The 18,554-nt window shown below is 36.6% G+C and overlaps 1 protein-coding gene across 1 annotated transcript in view; it reads right to left on the bottom strand.

Moving 5' to 3' along the window:
* Positions 1 to 877: 877 nt before the first annotated feature.
* spag17 (sperm associated antigen 17) overlaps positions 878 to 18,554 on the bottom strand; it is a 164,571-nt gene continuing 146,894 nt past the window's right edge. Inside the window, exons 44-48 of the mRNA XM_039743723.1 lie at positions 11,186 to 11,382; positions 8,801 to 8,861; positions 8,315 to 8,459; positions 5,500 to 5,631; positions 878 to 1,090 (exon numbers count right to left, since the gene is read on the bottom strand). Of these exons, the coding sequence (XP_039599657.1) occupies positions 5,501 to 5,631; positions 8,315 to 8,459; positions 8,801 to 8,861; positions 11,186 to 11,382 (534 nt within the window). The 3' untranslated portion in view covers positions 878 to 1,090; position 5,500. The remainder of the gene's footprint in view (positions 1,091 to 5,499; positions 5,632 to 8,314; positions 8,460 to 8,800; positions 8,862 to 11,185; positions 11,383 to 18,554) is intronic.

Raw genomic sequence — 18,554 nt, 5'->3', positions numbered from 1 at the left:
TATTTAACTTATGGTAAAAAATCTCTCCTTTAAAATGTATGTAATCCAGTCTCTACACTTCTTCAATCCCAGTGATCACACTTTGATTTATCGAGCCTCTACGAAACAGGAATTCTGCCATAACTTAAGCATCCATATCCACTCCCATTTTTACTAATAATAATTACAAACTAACATCATGGCTGTTTTTCATTTTAGTCACACAAAGCCAGTTAACACTCTTTTTTTTCAAATGGTCACTCACTTGAAGTTTAAGTTCCTTTGTTCTTGATATTTTTCAAAGGCAGCTTTGTGTGTTTTAAAAATTAGTCCTTGCAACAGAGATTAATATACTTAAGTAAAATGAGTGTCGAATTCTGAAAAATCTATTTGTTTCCCTGAATACAGCATTTCTTCTAAATTTACAAATCAATTGGTCTTTCCATACAGCATGTATAGCATATCAGCAAAAGCTCTGCCTCAGAGCAGCTGTAATATTCCATCCGTTATCCAACCTGCTATATGCTAACTACAGGGTCACGGGGGTCTGCTGGAGCCAATCCCAGCCAGCACAGGGCACAAGGCAGGAAACAGACCCCGGGCAGGGTGCCAGCCCACTTCAGGGCACACACCAAGCATGCACTAGAGACAATTTAGCATTGCCAATGCACCTAACCTGCATGTTTTTGGACTGTGGGAGGAAACCAGAGCACCCGAAGGAAACCCACGCAGACATGGGGAGAACATGCAAACTCCACGCAGGGAGGACCCAGGAAGCGAACCCAGGTCTCCTAACTGCGACGCAGCAGCGCTACCCACTGCGCCACCACGCCATCGCTGTAATATATTTAAAAAACAAAATATTTTCTGGGTATCGGCTCCGGCAGACCCCCGTGACTCTAGTTAAGATATAGCGGGTTGGATAATGGATGGATGGATGAATATTTTCTGGATATAAATGAAAATTTAAACAACAATAGACATATAACACATAAGTTAACGCAGTAATGCACGGAAATAATTCCAAAAAAATAGCATTTTCTCTATATTCTCCAGACATGGACTTGATCTACACCTTCTGAAGCCTCTGCTATAAAAGTCTGTATAGGATCTGCAAGAAAGAAAAACAAAATTAATATAATTTTTTTTATAATTTTAGAATTAAATTAACTTTTCAGATAGGCTTCATTAAATGACTTAGTAAGTAAATATTACGAGCGGCATTAAAGATTTGTGAAAAAAGTACACTTGTAATATTCAACCAGACTCTACATATATGGTATTATGGTAATAATAATTTATTTTAAAAATAATTTACGTTCTCCTAAAGGAAGAAACATTGGAAAAGGATTTAGGTGTTTATGTTGACACATTTTCATCATCTGAACGTTGTGCAGAAACAATTAAAAAGGCAAATAAAATGTTAGGTTATATTGTAAAAACGTCTGAATACAAATCAGGGGAAGTTATGTGCAGACTATTTAATCCAACAGTAAGAGCAAATCAGGAGTATCGTGTGCAGTTCTGGTCACCATGGTACAAGAAAGACATAATAACACCAGAAGCTGTGCAGAGAAGAGCAAGTAGGTGCATCCCCGGAGTTCATGACAAGTCGTACTCAGAGAATTAAACCTGTTTAGACTTCAGCAGATGACTCTGTGAAAGACCTTACTTCTTCAAAATCCTCAAAGGCATTAGTAAAGTAGATCCAGCAGAATCTATCCGCTTAAGGGTGAATCACAAAATTAAGGAGAAGTACAATTAGGGCTAAAGCAAAGAAACACTTCTTTTACGCAAAAAGTTGTAGGAATCTGAAACAAACTACCAAGGCATGTGTAGTTGAAGCAGAAACACTGGCAACCTTTTTAGAAGTGTCTGGATCAGATATTTGGGACAGCACAGCTATTAACTAAACAGATAAGCTTGATGAACTGAATGGCCTCCTTTCATCTGTCAAATTTCTTTTGATTTTATATTCTATGTCTTTATGTTTCCACCAATGTGCATTCTTGTAGACGTATTAGAAAGGCAAAAACAAAAATCGTAAAACAGAAAACACATTACAAATAATATGTAAAATGACAAACAAGTGGGACAGGCGAGTGCCTTAAGGGTCTCATTATACTGAACACAGGAGAAAGAATAAGGGTGTGTCAAAGTCTCTAATCTGTTTTCTGCTTTTGTTCTAAGAATGGAAAAAGATGTCTCAGAGGACTTTTGAGGTCTCTTCTGTCCTGCCATCAAAGCCATGCCTCTTCTGGTCCTGATCCCTAAAAGAAACCGCACCACCAGAAGTTGGTGTTTTGCCGGAACCATTGTCTGAAGGAGGCAGATCTTTCCTTATTTAAGCTAAGTGGGGTCTAAAACAATCTGAGGAATCATCCTCCCGTAAGCTCAGTTATTCTCTTTGTTAGTTTTTTGTTTGCCTTTGCCAATTTAAGGCGTGTATTCCTAGCTGTAACCCCAACAATCATGACATCTCTGTCTTGCCTTTGTATTTACAACAGACAGCTTTTTGACATTGACAACAGAAAAATATCCATTCATCCATCCATTATCCAACCCGCTATATCCTAACACGGGGTCAAGGGGGTCTGCTGGAGGCAATCCCAGCCAACACAGGGCACAAGGCAGGAACAAACCCTGGGCAGGGCACCAGCCCACCACAGGGCACACACACACACACACACACCAAGGACAACTTTAGGATCGCCAATGCACATAACCTGCATGTCTTTGGACTGTGGGAGGAAACCCACGCAGACATGGGGAGAACATGCAGACTCCATGCAGGAAGAACCCAGAAAGCGAACCCAGGTCTCCTTTCTGCGAGGCAGCAGCGCTACCACTGCGCCACCATGCCGCCCGACAGAAAAATATTCTTTAATTAAAAAGTGAAAACAGATCTATACAAAGTTGCCTTTTTAATTAAAAATATTAAACAGAAACTAATTGATCACTTAAGGATTCATCACATTTAAGTCAGTATTTAGTAGATGCCCCTTTGGTAGCCTTGGCAGCTTTCAGTTTGTTTACACAAGTCACTAACATCTTTGTACATCTAGACATTGAAATTTTTCCCATTCTTCTTTGCAAAACAACAAGTTTTGTAAGGTTGCTTGGGGATTGTGAGTGAACAGCTTTCTTCAAGCCCAGCCACAAATTCTCAATTGGACTGAGATCTGGACTACCTGTGTAGCTTTGACTCTATGCTTATAATCATCGTCTTGCTAAAAAACACATTTTCTTCCAAGGTGCAGGTTTTTTGCAGATTGGATCAGGTTTTTCTCCAGGATTCCTCTGTATTTTACTGCATTTATCTCTCCTTCTTCCCTCACAAGCCTTCAATGGCCTGCTGCAATGAAGCATCTCCACAGCATGTGCTGCTACCTCCATGATTCATGGAAGGATAGTGTGTTTTTAATTAAGTGAAGTGTTCAAACATGACTTTGATCTGATGCCAAAAAAGCTTGATTTTGGTATCATCACACCATAGAACCTTCTTCTAGCTGAGTACAGAATCTTTCATGTGCCTTATAGCAAATTCTAACCAAAATGTCATATTCATGTGTGCAACAGTGGCTTTCTCTTTACTACTCTCCCATAAAGCTGTGGCTAGAGAAGCATCCCGAGAGCAGCTGATGTCTGCACAGTCTCCAATCTTGGCCACTGTTGTCTTTAACCTCTTCACAATTCTCATATGTCCCTTTGATGGTCTCCCTCATTAGTCTTCTTCTTGTACAATCACTCAGTTTTTCTTGAAGACCTGCTCCAGGCAGACTTGTAGCTGTGTCAATTTCTTAATGAATGACTGAAAAGCACAAGTCAGTGAATGGAAACAAAAAATATTCAACTCAGTGAATATCCCTAGGAGTCCACTTAAATCATCCCTTATTGGAGTTTCTTGGAGTGTTATTTTGTCTTCATTGTGTAGGTTAGGCCATAATATTCACTCCCCACAAGTTGGCATGTCTACAAATAGGGGCATTTATACTAAAATCATTTGAAAATTCAGACAGGTGATCTCCACTGAAGTAATAATATGACTTCTAAAACCATCTGCTACACCAGTGATGAGTCACATTAAATGGGGTGAATACTTTTAGAATCAATTATTTTGTGTTTTATATTTGTGATTGGATCACTTTAAAGAGATCTGTTTTCAGTATGACTGCTGATTATTGTCAAAAAGTTAAATCCACTGTGATTCAATGTTATATAATAATACCATGTCAAAACTTCCCACGGGTGAGTAAATATTTTTTTTACAGGGACTCTGACCCATTATTCCTGTTGTGGAAATGGTGGGTGATTTTTTTTCTTTTTTCGTAGTACCAGAATTTCCATGCCAAAAATGCCACTGTTTTACAAACAATGTGTTGCAACATTTTCCCTGGTAGAAAAGGGTAACTGTTTATACCCATTTCAATTAATGTAGTTCAGGGGAGGGTTACGTCAGGAAGGGCATCCGGTGTAAAATTTTGCCAAGTCAATATGCAGACAATGTACAGTAGATGATCCACTGTAGCAACCCCTAACGGGAGCACCGAAAGAAGAAGAAGTAATACCTAGGGTTATCTGATGTCACACACGTGTGCATGGGAGGCAGCTGAAGGGCCTAGAAAATACTGCTTATACAACTGCCCGGGTTGGGTACGCTGACGCTCTTTCTGAGTTCTCTGCAGGTCTTACCTGGGAAATCTCACCAGGAGCTGCCATTTCCAGGAAGGACACATCACTTCCGGATTTCCAGGAAGGACACATCACGTCCGGTTCCGGATTTCCAGGAAGGACACATCACTTCCGGTTCCGGCCCAGAGGACGACATCACTTCCGCCCTCTGTGCTATAAAGCACACTGCCTTTGCTCTGGCAGGCAGTTCTGTTTTGGACTCTGTTGTATAAACTGTTTACAATGCCTCAAAGACGTTTGCAGCCAGGAAACCGAATTAAACGGGTGGCTGCCCCAAACCTTTCCATGCCTCTGGTCTCCACTTATTACACTGAGTAAAAACTTCTTAAACAACCTTAAAACTACTGATGCATATTTGACTGGCAATATTTATATTACTTTTAAATACGCAAACCACAATTAAAGACAGAGCTACGAAATGGAGAAGGTTTCTACGATCACTGAATATACTTATTACTTATCTCACTTCTGAAGGAAACGATAAAATCATCCACAAGTTTGATCATCCTGGCTGCACTTACTGAAGTTAGAAATTGTGAAATAAGGTTAATGAATTGTAGATGGTAATTGCATTTTTACACAAGGACTTTTCATTCATTTACAATAAATATACTTATTTCGTAATATAATTTGGATGAAGAAAGTTACGAATTGAATGAAAAAATATGCAAACATTTTGGAAAATAAGTATTATTTGTTATATTAATATTATTTAAGTTAATATATTAAATTAAAACATTAATTTCTCTTTAGCTTACCTTCTGGCCTATATAGGTTTTTATTAATAAAAGAAAGTATTTAAACAAAAATATAGACAGACAAACTTACATTATGTTCTGTGAGGCCGGATTATCCCGAGTCTGGAGGAGGGTGAAGCTGAAATCAGTTGAACTCTTGGTGCTGCCACTCCCTGTGGATAGCCCTTTGGCCTGTTTTCATATACTGCTTCTGTCAGAACTAGTGCTTTAATGTTAAGAACTCTACGCCAGTCATGGTAATGTATTAATATTTGATATAACAGTAGAATAGTGCTAAAGATGAAGGAAACTCCAACTTATTCAATATTCATTTATGTTAATTAAACTGTAATGGATAAACAGAGTAAAGTGAGCTATGCTGTAGTTTATTGTACTGATGGTGATTTAAAAACAACATGAAAACAACAGCTATGCTGTGATTATTTAGAGGCAATGCTTAGGACACAGATAGCATAGCCTAGCAGCCATAGAGCTGGACTGCAAACTATGAGGTTTCTGTTTCAGTCCCACTTCAGTGAGTGATCTGCAGCATGTTACAGCAGGTCTGGTGCTGGAAATATGGAAACAACAGTAATTAGCAACTATATTTGTACCTTTTTTGGATAAAAGGATAAGGTATGTCATACTGTACAATTATACATCTTCCAAAACCCATTCAGCTAAATAAAGATATGTCAGCAACATCAGGCTTAAGCCATGAACAAATGTGAATACAGTGGCAGTCCATATTAAGGCAGCTGACTCATACAGAGCAATTTACGATGTAAAGTTTAAACGTAGTCAGTGAGCTATTGTTGACTACCATTTCTTTCACCAGTGTTAATAAAAAGTTAAAACAGCCCTTGAGCTGTTTGGAGTTAAGAAGTGGCCAAAGCTTGAGTAACTGTTTTCCAATGCCAGAATCATGTCATGTCCCTTTCTAACCTGCTTAAAGCTTAAAAAAAAAAACTCACTCAGTAATCATTCCAGCTTGAAATCAGTTTAAGGAGTCCAGTCCTACCATTTAATGCAACAAGAGCACTCAGATGTACTGAGTAACTGGTATCTCATACACTTATTACCAAAAGTATAAAAAGAGCATCAGGACTTTGGGAAGAATTAGAACTCAGCATTAAAACCCAGCAGAGCCAAAAAATGTTCAAGAGAAGAGCTCAGTGGTATGATCAACAAAAGGACAGCAGCAACGAGAGCAGTAATCTGTTTTTATGTATAGATCCCTCCGAATGATCAGGGCGATTTAAAAGTGTGTGGAGATTTACAGATTATCTGTGTACTTCTGTATAAAAGATTTACATGGTCTAGTTCGGAACTGGCTCCTCGTAATTTTCCCTGTCCAGGTATGCTTAAACACTTTCAGTTACAGGTTGAATACTTAGGCTAGGTCCAGGTACCGTAATAAAAAGAAGACCAATGCCTTGAAGAACTACATAAGAATCATCGACTAAAAGTGTGACTTGGGAAATCATCATTAGCCAAATGTGTTTTTGTTTTATGATTTTTCACTTTTTGAATTTTCTTTTTTTAGAGTAATTACTTGTGTGGAGGTTAGCTGTTAATAAGGAAGCAGTTGGAAACATAATTGTTTGGTTTTCTTGTTTGCTATTTGATTGATTAATATAATTATATTTGATTGTAGCCATTTCTATGTCATTCATTACTAGTTATAACTCTGGATTGGTATTTGGTTAAATTTGTGTTTGTGCCATTGCTAAATGCTCATCACATGCAAACTGTAACTGCTACTGCAAAATTTGGTTACTACAACGCATACAATTAACTGGATGCATACATCAAGTGGCAGAGTGTTTTACGTTATTGTAGCCATCTCATTTAAAGTTAAGTTTACGTACAGTGGATGTCTAACTTTGTGTAACAAAGATTACAAGAAAAAGAAAACTACTTTAGTTTCCCAATACAGATCTTGTTTTGACTCAAGTCTGCCAAGTGGTTAAGAGTTTATTTTGTCCTTCTGTTCTGGACACCAAGTGTTTGCCATTGATATGTTTAACTATCCTCTTGAAATAGCCCCTAAACTATTTGCAAACTCTGCTTGAATTTCAGATATTGTTTTAATCTTGTATGGAAAGGATGAAAGGGTTTTGACCCTTATTTTGTCCTTAATATTTATTTACTACCATTGTATCACTCACCGCTCATCCACATTCTTGGAGATGCAGGTAACTTCATAGTAGTACATGCAGAGGCTGGGTTTGGGTTTTTGTTTAAGTTCACCCTTTTAGGTGGTCCTGAGACCTCAGCACGCTACTATATTACTGCTATAGGGCACTTTGTGTAAAATGGAGAGCATATTTTCATTCTTACACTCTTCTTGTTTCTTGTCAATAACAGTATATGACAGAAACCTAGTTTAAAGGTTTTGGTATACAGCAGAAAGCACCCAGGCAGTTAACTGACTAAAGGTTACTCTTTCACACAAGTGAGAGCTTCTGGGTGTTTCTTCCAGAAGGAAAGTTCTTCTACCCATTAGGAATAGTGGGCTTGTTATAAAGATTTTAAAAAGTGTGCTAATTGATTTTGGTGCAAGCTAGGCCATCAGCTTGTGGTCAGCTGCCTATCCAAGACCTCTGGCGCTATTCTCATGATAAGTCATATCTTAAACAGTCAGGCATCTTGTTAAAATTACTTTTTCTTTTCCTTTTCCAAGGAATGACCAAGAAATGGGAACTGTGGGAATGTGGCTGGCATCATTACAACTTTCTGCTTCACATCCATTTTCATGAGTGAGTGTGTAGAATTTATCTCCCTTTTCTGTTCCAAAGGGGAACCCTTTCAATCACCTGTGCTACACAGGGAGCCAAATGTACTCACTTGTGGCTCCATGATGTCTGTAAAAACAAATATTCTATTCTGTTATTAAAGGATATTTGCAGTAACAGGCAGAAAGAGCATCTCCATCTCTGTTTGAATTTCCACATGGTGAGAGATATATCCAACTCCTTCTGGTCTTCCCATGCCAATTGCCATTGCATACAATTCTATTATTAAATCAGTCTTCATTCCTGCAGCCACCTTTAAACAAATTATAATTACAGTAAATAAGGTAAGCTAAAGATAAAGGAAGGGAATAAAAAAACTCCCTTTTATAAAAATCACAGCTAAAAACAGTTTACGGGGGTCTTAGAGGAAGGACAAAGGCAAAATCTAATGCCCTTGTGCCAACTGACTGGCACGTACATACCCATTCATGCTACAATATGCTATGGTCCAGAATTTTGTCTAACTCAAATAATGATCTGATTCTGGGTCTGTTACCTATGATTCCATTCCAAGGTCAGGGATTTATTTTATTTTATTTATTGAAATTATTTCAAAGAAGCATCAAGTGCAAGAAAGTCCAAGTAAATACTTACAGGTCCAGGAGTATACAACACACGAAGTCCTGTACTAGGAGGAGGCTGCTTTACTTTAAATCTAAATAAAATAAAAACAGAAACACCCAAGTTTACAGGAATAACACCTATTTAGTCTTGAGAAGTAAAGGCTAGAACATGTATAGACCAGTTCTACATTTTCAAAAGTCTCAGAAACATTAATAAAGATGATATATCAGAATCCTTTCAACTAAATCATAGATATATACCTAATGCTGGCAAAAGAAATTAAGGGAAAGTGCTTTCAAGATGGAAGCTATGAACAGCTTTTTCTTGCAAAATCTAGAACAAACTGCCAAGTCATATAACTGAAGCAAAACCTTGTCAATTTATATAATGTACATGAATGAGATACTGGCTAAATTAGCTCTATAAGCAAGCTTGAAGGACTATATGATCTTTTGTTTATTAAATTTAAAACATTAGAACACTCTAGACGAGAACAGGCCATTCAGCCCAGCAAAGCTCACCTGTCCAATCCACTTATTTTCTTCCAAAAAAAAAATCAAGTTGAGTTTTGAAAGTACCTAACGTCTTACTGTCTACCACACTACTTGGTAGCTTATTCCAAGTGTCTACTGTTCTTTGTGTAAAGAAAACCTTCCTAATGTTTGTATGAAATTATCCTTAACAAGTTTCCAGCTGTGTCCCTGTAGCCCTGGAATCAGCCTAGTCGCTCTTCTCTGGACCTTTTCTAGTGCTGCTATGTCCTTTTTGTAGCCTGGAGACCAAAACTGCACACAGTACTCAAGATGAGGCCTCACCAGTGCATTATAAAGGTTGAGCATAACCTCCTTGGACTTGTACTCCACACATCGTGCTGTATAACCTTACATTTTGTTAGCCTTCTTAATGGCTGTCAGGAAGTTGATAGCTTAGAGTCCACTATGACTCCTAAATCCTTCTCATAAGGTGTACTCTCAATTTTCAGACCACCAATTGATCATATCCTTTTGTTGCATCCTCACAGAATTCCAGCGTGTTAGTAAAACACGACCTCCCTCTTGTTCTTGCTAAGTGTTGCTCAATCCTGTCTTTAATAATTCCTTTCATTAATTTTCCTGTGATGCATGTTAAGCTTACTGGCCTATAGTTGCTTGGATCTGCCCTGTCATCCTTTTTATATAATGGGATAATATTTGCCATTTTCCAGTCCTTCAGAATCTCTCCAGTGCGCAGTGACTTCCTAAAAATATGTGTCAAAGGTTTATATATGTATTTGCTAACCTCCTTAAGAACTCGAGGGCAAATATTATCTGGGCCTGGTGATTTGCTTGATTTCATCTTATTTAATCTGAGCAGCACTTCTCCCTCTACAATTTCCAAAACCCTCAATACCTCCTTAGTAATTTATTTTACCGCTCAGAGGTTATCCACTTCCTCACTTGTAAACACCTCAGAAAAATGAAAGTTTAGAGCGTCCGCTATTTCACTGTCTGTATCTTTTAATTCCCCTTTACTATTTCCGAAGCACTTCACCTCCTCCTTAACCATTCTTTTACTACTAAAATACTGAAAGAATCTATTAGGGTCTTATTTCGCCTTCTCTGCTATATTCATCTCCAATTTCTTATATTCAAACACATATTGGTATAGTGTTTGGAAATGATGATTTAAAGAAAATTTGAAAGAAAAAGGATCAAATAGATAAATAAATTTATGAGGGGGAGTCAAGATATAGTTAGAAAATGGGATTTATTAGAAAATGGAACAAACCTTAACACAACTGATAAATGGCATTTCTCAATGTAGTCTCCACAATTCTTAATGCACTTGCGCCACCTGCCTGGATTCCAGCAGAATAAAAGGTTTTGCCTTGTCCTTGCAACCACTCGTGCACTGCTTTCTTCACATCATCATCTGTCTTGAACTGACGACCACCCAGATGTCTTTTTAGCGGTCCAAAAAGGTGGAAATCACATGGCGCCAAATGGAGGATGTGGCTATACCTCAAACTTCAGTTTCTCCAGACAAGCCTTAGTGTTCTTAACAGTGTGTGGACAGGCATTGTCTTGCAGCAAAAGGACTCCTTGAGACAGCAGTCCCCACCGCTTGGATTGAATAGCAGGCTTCACATTGTTCCCCAGCAAGTCAGAATAACTTGCACTAGTGACCGTAGTACCCCTTGGCACGTAGTGTTTGACAATAACTCAGGTGCAAGAGTGGTTACGAGGACAAGATAAAACATTTTATTCTACTGGAATCCAGCTCAGTAAAATTTGGACTATTGAAGCAATTGATGTACCAGTTAAAATATACTTGAATAATTCACATTCTGGAGAAATGTTTAACTGCTATTCTAAATTAATACCAATTTACTAGAGAAAATATTCTGCTGAAATAACATAGAATAATAAATTGTACCTGCAGGAATCAATTCCAATATTCCTTAGAGAAACACAGAAGGAGTAGGTGTACCCTTCTCTAAGAATACCAAACTTCACATCTGCTGGAAATAAATCAAACCCACGTGATGGAGCCGACTGTGTACTGCGAGACTGTGGACCAGCCACTGATACAGTGTTCACTTTTCTTCTTACTGGGTCTTCTATGTCAATAAACTAAAAGAAAAACAAAATAATAAAATGTATGCTTACAGGAAGTATAAAAGAAGTGCTTTCTTTAATGTACATTATCAAAATTTTAACTCAATACATTATATTAAGCAAAATAATACTTTCCCGTTACTTGGTGGTATGGTAATGCACTCATAAAAAACAGAATGATGGCTAGATTTTTATACAGAAACATTACAATTAGTTTTGCATTTAGAATTTTTAAATGATGGTTTACTTTGCATTCGACACAAAAAGGATACAATTTTAAAATACAAGGATTATGCTAGTCTCCAGCATAGGCTTTAAATATGTTTGTCTTTTTTTACCTAGAATGACCATGCGATGTACAACACAAACTAACAGATTCTTGGTTTTATTGTTTGGTTCAGGCAGGTGAAGAAAGACCAAGACATAGTCTTAAAGGCAAGTGTTAGTACACTGGGTAAGAATAAGGTTGAAAACTAATCAAATTTAATAAATATAGACAAAAGTAACAAAATTCTTGAAAACATTAACAGTGGAGCCTGAACAACAACAAAATCCAAATTGAGGGTAAATAAGACGAATGATGAACATCAGAAAATTAGAACACTCTAGATGAGAACAGGTCATTCAGCCCAACAAAGCTCGCCAGTCCTATCCAAATAATTCTTCTAAAAAACATGAAGTTGAGTTTTGAAAGTCCCTAAAGTCTTACTGTCTACAACACTTCTTGGTAGCTTATTCCAAGTGTCTATCGTTCTTTGTGTAAAGAAAAACTTCCTAATGTTTGTGCGAAATTTACCCTTAACAAGTTTCCAACTGTGTCCCCGTGTTCTTGATGAGCTCATTTTAAAATACAAGTCTCGATCCACTGTACTAATTCCCTTCATAATTTTAAACACTTCAATCATGTCACCTCTTAATCTTCTTTTGCTTAAACTGTAAAGGCTCATCTTTTTTAATCTTTCTTCATAATTCAACCCCTGTAGACCTGGAATCAGCCTAGTCACTCTTCTCTGGACCTTTTCTAGTGCTGCTATGTCCTTTTTTTAGCCTGGAGACCAAAACTGCACACAGCACTCCAGATGAGGCCTCACCAGTGCATTATAAAGCTTAAGCATATCCTTCTTGAAGCATGAGATGATGCTCTGCAAGCAAATGTTAGTATACAATAGCAACAGAACAAACATCTTACATCACAGAAATTATTTAAAATGTAGTTTTAGTAAAATATGACTAAAAATAAAATCAAGGTGGACATTTAATCATATTGAGGCAATTGAGACTCTAAATGAAAATTTGATAAGTGCCCACAGTGAACTCATGCAATATTATTTGTTAGAAAATATGGATTGAAAGCACATAATTGTTTAGCAGGTTGCTCTGTTGTATTTATCATTTACGTCTTTATTACAAGCACCATCACAAGATGCTTTACAAAGGCACCACAGGCATACACTTCAAAGCAGTAAAGTATAAAGGGCAGTGGTTTTGCAAATTGGTGCTTTCAGGTGTTTACAGAAAAGATTTTAGTATTTTAGCAAACAGTGGATATTTTGACACAATCAGACAGTAATAAAATGACATGAGGTGTGTACATATCTGGAAAGACTCACATGGCAAATGACACTACTAATATGAGAAGCAAAAGAGTATGGATGCACTACATGCAAATTCTAGGCTGATACCAATAAATAAATCTTTTTTCAATTCCCAGACTGGTATTTATTATTTCCATTTTCTCTTCATCTTGCTTACATGCAAATTGCAACTAAACAAACATGTAATCTGATTACATTAAATCAGCACTGACTGCTTAAGCAAGATAAATATTGTGTTTACTTACAAATAATTAGCAAAGTTTCAGGTACAAATCAAATAAAACTTTGTTAATAAACAAGGAGTGCAGCAGAAATGAGTATCAGAGTAATGCATTCTGCTTTCTGGATGTTGTGACTTAAAGCCTTAACTTTCTCACATAACACGTATGTTGACGTAACAGCAGCAAAGTGCAGAGCATCCACTGTAAGTTGTTCCCCTTTAACATTTAGGTGAGCAATGTACTTGTCAAATTGGTTCTCTTTTATATGACTAATTAAATTCTAATTTATGTATAACTATTTGAATCTTTGTAAAACTGCTGAATTTAACAAACAGTAGAATCCATAAAGCATATCAGTTTATTATCAAGTTAAATCAACTGTGGATAAAGAGGCGATCTAAGAATTGGTAGGCTTTAGCAGATCCTGAAATACAGTAAATCTTTTTTTTTTCAAAATTAGTTTACATTTAAAATGTGAGTAAAGATTTAGCAGGTGCCATCTCCTAAGGTGACTTATAAAATTAAATTAAAATTAGCATGTCAAGTCATCTGGTAATGGAGGTACAGTGAGTTGGAGACAGCCTTCATCCATAGTTTGAGGTGTAATGTCCTAACCACTACACAACAGTGTCTACCAAGAAATATGATGCACACATCTCTTAATGTTTTAATCACAGCTGATGTGGTAATCATTGTTTATGAATGATGCTGCTACAGCGAAACACTACAAAAATATGTAAATGCTGTATGCTGAGATAAGTACAAGTAACTTAGTTAACTTAGCTGCGGTAACTAGAGCAGAGAAGGATGTGAAATGAGGAAATTACACCTGAAATAAAGGTAAACTCTTAACATTTATACTGACGAAAGGCTGAGTACTGGAATAGGAAACTTTTCACCATCTACTACATTTAGCAGAATTAGGAACCTGACTGAAAGTTTAAATTTCATTATTTCTGTTGCTCTTGCTGACACAAAAAAAAACTTCTTGGATTATCCCTAATCTCATTTTAACATAATACAGTAGCTACTTATTTCATAAAGATAAACAATAATGTTTAATTGCCTTCTAGTTGATCAAATCAACTAATGCAACTTGTGGAGATTTAATTAAAATAATGTGTGCATCTATTATATATTCTTGCCTCTTACTTAGGGTATACATAATCAGCAAATATTTACTGGGTCGATCTCAATTAAACTTGTAGAAGACATCTGCTAAAACCAATAATAGAACAATTCTTACCTTTAGTCTACCTATTCAGGGTTTGAGAGCAGAAATTAAAGTGGAGCATTTTCCAGTTAAAAAGCATTGTGGCAGATTTTACAATTCTCAAAGAATAATCCAAACTACATACAGTCACATAATTTTCATTTTTAATATACTGACAGTATGTGGTGCACATTATTGTCATCAAGATAGGCTTGATTGTTGGCATGCACTTTACCACAAGAAGGACACATTCAAAATGGCACATTCTTTGAACTAAGGTACATATTGCAATAAAAAAAATGTATATAATAGGTATGCTAAATTTACTATGGTACAGTTGGTCACATGGTCTCCTGGTTTCGATGTCAGAAAATGAAATGTATCTTCTCATAAGAAAAGCATGGTCAACAATATATTGATTTTGGAAGAAAGTATGCAAGCCAGGATGAAGAAAATGTTTGAGGTACATGATACTCTTTGATAGTATGTGGGAAAACCAAATATGGGTTCAACTTTAAGAGAAGCATATTTTAGACTTTGCATTCTCCATAAGAAAAGGATTGTAAAGGTCTTGAGACAGTGTATTTGGAAATCCGTTGATGATATCAAAGCAAAATACTGAAAAATGCCGATAGTTTGTGAGCATTCTGACAGTATTTTAAATTATAACAGTACTCTCTGTTGGATTCCAGAAAATTCACTATATCTCCCCTTTAAAAATTATGGAGGTTTTAAAAATATACAAGCCATAAATAAAGTTTCTGATAAATATTTGTAAAACTAAATATAAAAATGGATAGTTTTATAGAAAAATATGTCAGACAAAGTGGACAACCTCCCTTGCAATCTTAGTAAGGCTGGTTTATTCCACATGCATCCAGTCATGATATGTGTTATGATATATAGCTGCATAGCTGATCAATATTGGGTATGTAAATATCATGAGTTTCTTTTTATGAAGTCTAAAATGTAGCTCATTATGGAAGGAAACTTTAAAACAAGAATATCACTGTAAGATTCTAGCCTCTAATGGCCACAATACATCTTTCTAAGCTAAAGAAGTCTTTGATAAATCAAATAGTCTTCCACCATAAATTTTCTGAAAATACGTATAACTCCTACACATAAATACCACCTTCTGGTAGTTACAACAGTCTTTATACTTGATAATATATTACTAAGCTCTAATATATCTTGCTGAATATCTTATAACTAGACATTAAGCCCGTTACAATAACGGGCGCTAGAACAGTAGTGCATAAACATTAGTAGGAACAGTCTATATTAAATGGCAAGGGACCTTGACCTCATTCTGTTTGCTGTCTTAATTTTTTTTTGTCAAAAATATTTTTGCAAGAAGCCTAAAGTAAAATAATAATAAAAATAAAATAGAAACGTATATCACAATACAGTAAGTATAATTAATATTGCCTTAGTGTAAAACTTTGTAACAATCTGTAATACACAATATCTGAAGAAGATATATAGGAAAAAATTTCCATTTTTTTACCTCATGAAATGTTTCTATAAAATTTTTTTATAGACAACATTTCTTGTAAATATTCTGTCTGAGTTTGGCAACAGTTTGCCTTGTTCAGGAATCTCTACAACCTTGACAACAACATCTGGAAAACTTCTAACTCTTGATAATGCAACATAAAACTGACCATGGCTGAATAGTGGTTCTGGCAAGTAAATGCCAACTTTTTCTAAGGTTTGCTCTTCTGAGTCTTTCTCTTTTAGAGTTTTTGTGAAGCTCATTTTCTTTTTCTTCAATCAATCTATTTGCTCGTATTTTTCTTTGTCTTTCAGCCTTTCTTTTGTTGATGTTTACTTGTTGAGATGACCGTTCTTCCGGGAGATGTTGCTTATATAGGATTTGATTGTCTGTGTCTTTTGTCCTACTTGACGTGTCCTTTTTTTTTGGGTGGCATGTTGTTAGTAGATATGTCCGTAATATTTCCTCTTACAGTAATACTGGCTTGTATGTGGCTGTAATATGCGTCACTGTATTGTGTGCCTTTAATTTTCTCTCGCAGTAATACTGGTTTGTATTTCCGTAAAATGCCTGTAATTTTCTGTGACAGTAATACTGGCTTTGATGTCCGTAATATGACTTTAATTTTCTGTCACAACAGTGGGCAATCAGCAGTGTCCCCAGCAACTGATGTAATGTGTGGCGTGTAGCTGATAATCGTGCCCGTGGCGTCTCCCCAGCAAGTACTGTGCAGTTCCCCAGCAAGTATTTTAATCTGTGGTGGTGTGCAGCTGATTATTGTATGTGTGGTGTCTCCCCAGCAAAGGATTTTATATGCGTGGTCACGACTACCCAATCAGCACTCTCCCCAGCAATGATGTCCTTTATTTGCTTATCTTGCGCGGCCGCGGCTAGGCCATTCACTGTGTGCCCAGCTTCCAGTGTGAGTGCGTTCACTGTGCCGTGCGCATGGGCAGGGCACAGTGCGATGCGCGGTGCAGCCGCCGCGCATGCGCACTTCACCAGAAGACACACATATGGACACCTGGACGCACACAGGGGTTTTATTAAAGAGGATGAAGGAATAAGTATAAAAAAAGTAAATTTAAATAAAAAAAAAATTCAGCTATAATTGTCTATTTCTCATTACAAATGCACAACAGTATATATAATATGCATATAAATATACTAGCATGCCTATGTAATTGAAAAACTGGAAAAAAAAAATGAAGTAATATGTTAGCATTCCCTTTTATGGTAGAAAGTAACAAATTGGTAAAAAAAATAGCTTGACCTTATTAGACTTTATTGTGTTTGTTTAAAAATAAAACAGAAAAATATGGAAAAGGTTATCCAGTGTTTATATATATATATATATATATATATATATATATATACAGTAATCCTCGCTATATCGCGCTTGGCGTTCGGCTTCACTCTATCGCGGATTTTAAATGTAAGCACATCTAAATATACATCACAGATTTTTCGCTGGTTCGCGGATTTCTGCGGACAATGGGTCTGAATTTATGCTACACGCTTCCTCAGTTTGTTTGCCCTGTTGATTTCATACAAGGGACGCTATTGGCGGATAGCTTAGAAGCTACCCAATCAGAGCATGTATTATGTATTAAATAAAACTCCTCAATGATATAAGATATGCTTCCCGTGCGGAGCTCTATTGTTTGCTTGTCTCTGCCTCTATTTCACCCTCTGACATTCTCTGCGCCTGACGGAGGGGCTGTGAGCAGAGGTGTTGTTTGCACAGAAGCTGTTTGCCTAGTGGATACAAACGCACCTCTAAGAAATGCCGCTTTATCGCGGTGCTTCCAAACACACACTTATTGATTTTTTGATGGTTTGCTTTAATCTCGCTCTCTCTCTCTGACGTTCTCTGCGCCTGACGGAGGAGATGTGAGCAGAGGGGCTGTTTGCACAGAGGCTGTTTGCTTAGAAGATACTGACGCTCCTCTAAAAAATGCCGCGGCAAACTTAAAAGCACACGTATTGATTTTGTGATTGTTTGCTTTTCTTTGCAAGCTCTCTCTCTCTCTGAAATTCTCTGCTCCTGAGGAGAAGAAGATATATTTGCATTCTTTTAATTGTGAGAAAGAACTGTCATCTCTGTTTTGTCATGTAGCACAGTTTAAACTTTTGACTAAAGGGTGTTATTTCATGTCTAGAGGGCTCTAATAATGTTAACAGTGTGGGAGAGTTTATAAGGGCTTAAAATATATAAAAATAACCATACAAACATATGGTTATATATATATATATACAGTATATATATATATATATATATATATATATATATATTGGTATGCTGCAAATACAGTCTGCTGGATCTGCAGTTATAACCCTTAAGACAACTGAAAAAATAAAATGTAGTACTAAATTGTGAACTGGGTCTAAATTTCTGTTATAGATCGAGATTGTAACAAAAGTATATTTAATAAAATAAAAAAAAGAGTTTAGTCTCTGTATTGCATTGATTATGGGCAGGTGACTATGTGATGACTCCAAGCAGCCTATATCTCCTTATGCTTTATATGGCCACCTACTGAAGTACAGACAGCGTCAATACAAGCATTCATCTAAATGACCTCTGAACACATTAGCTTTCAGTACACATTTAGAACATTCACCCTCATCTGCTTACAGACACTATAAGCTATAAGCAG

Source organism: Polypterus senegalus, chromosome 2, assembly GCF_016835505.1.
Source record: "Polypterus senegalus isolate Bchr_013 chromosome 2, ASM1683550v1, whole genome shotgun sequence".
NCBI lineage: Eukaryota > Metazoa > Chordata > Cladistia > Polypteriformes > Polypteridae > Polypterus > Polypterus senegalus.
The sequence above is the reverse complement of the archived record's forward strand: the minus strand, read 5'-3'. Positions and strand labels throughout refer to the sequence as shown.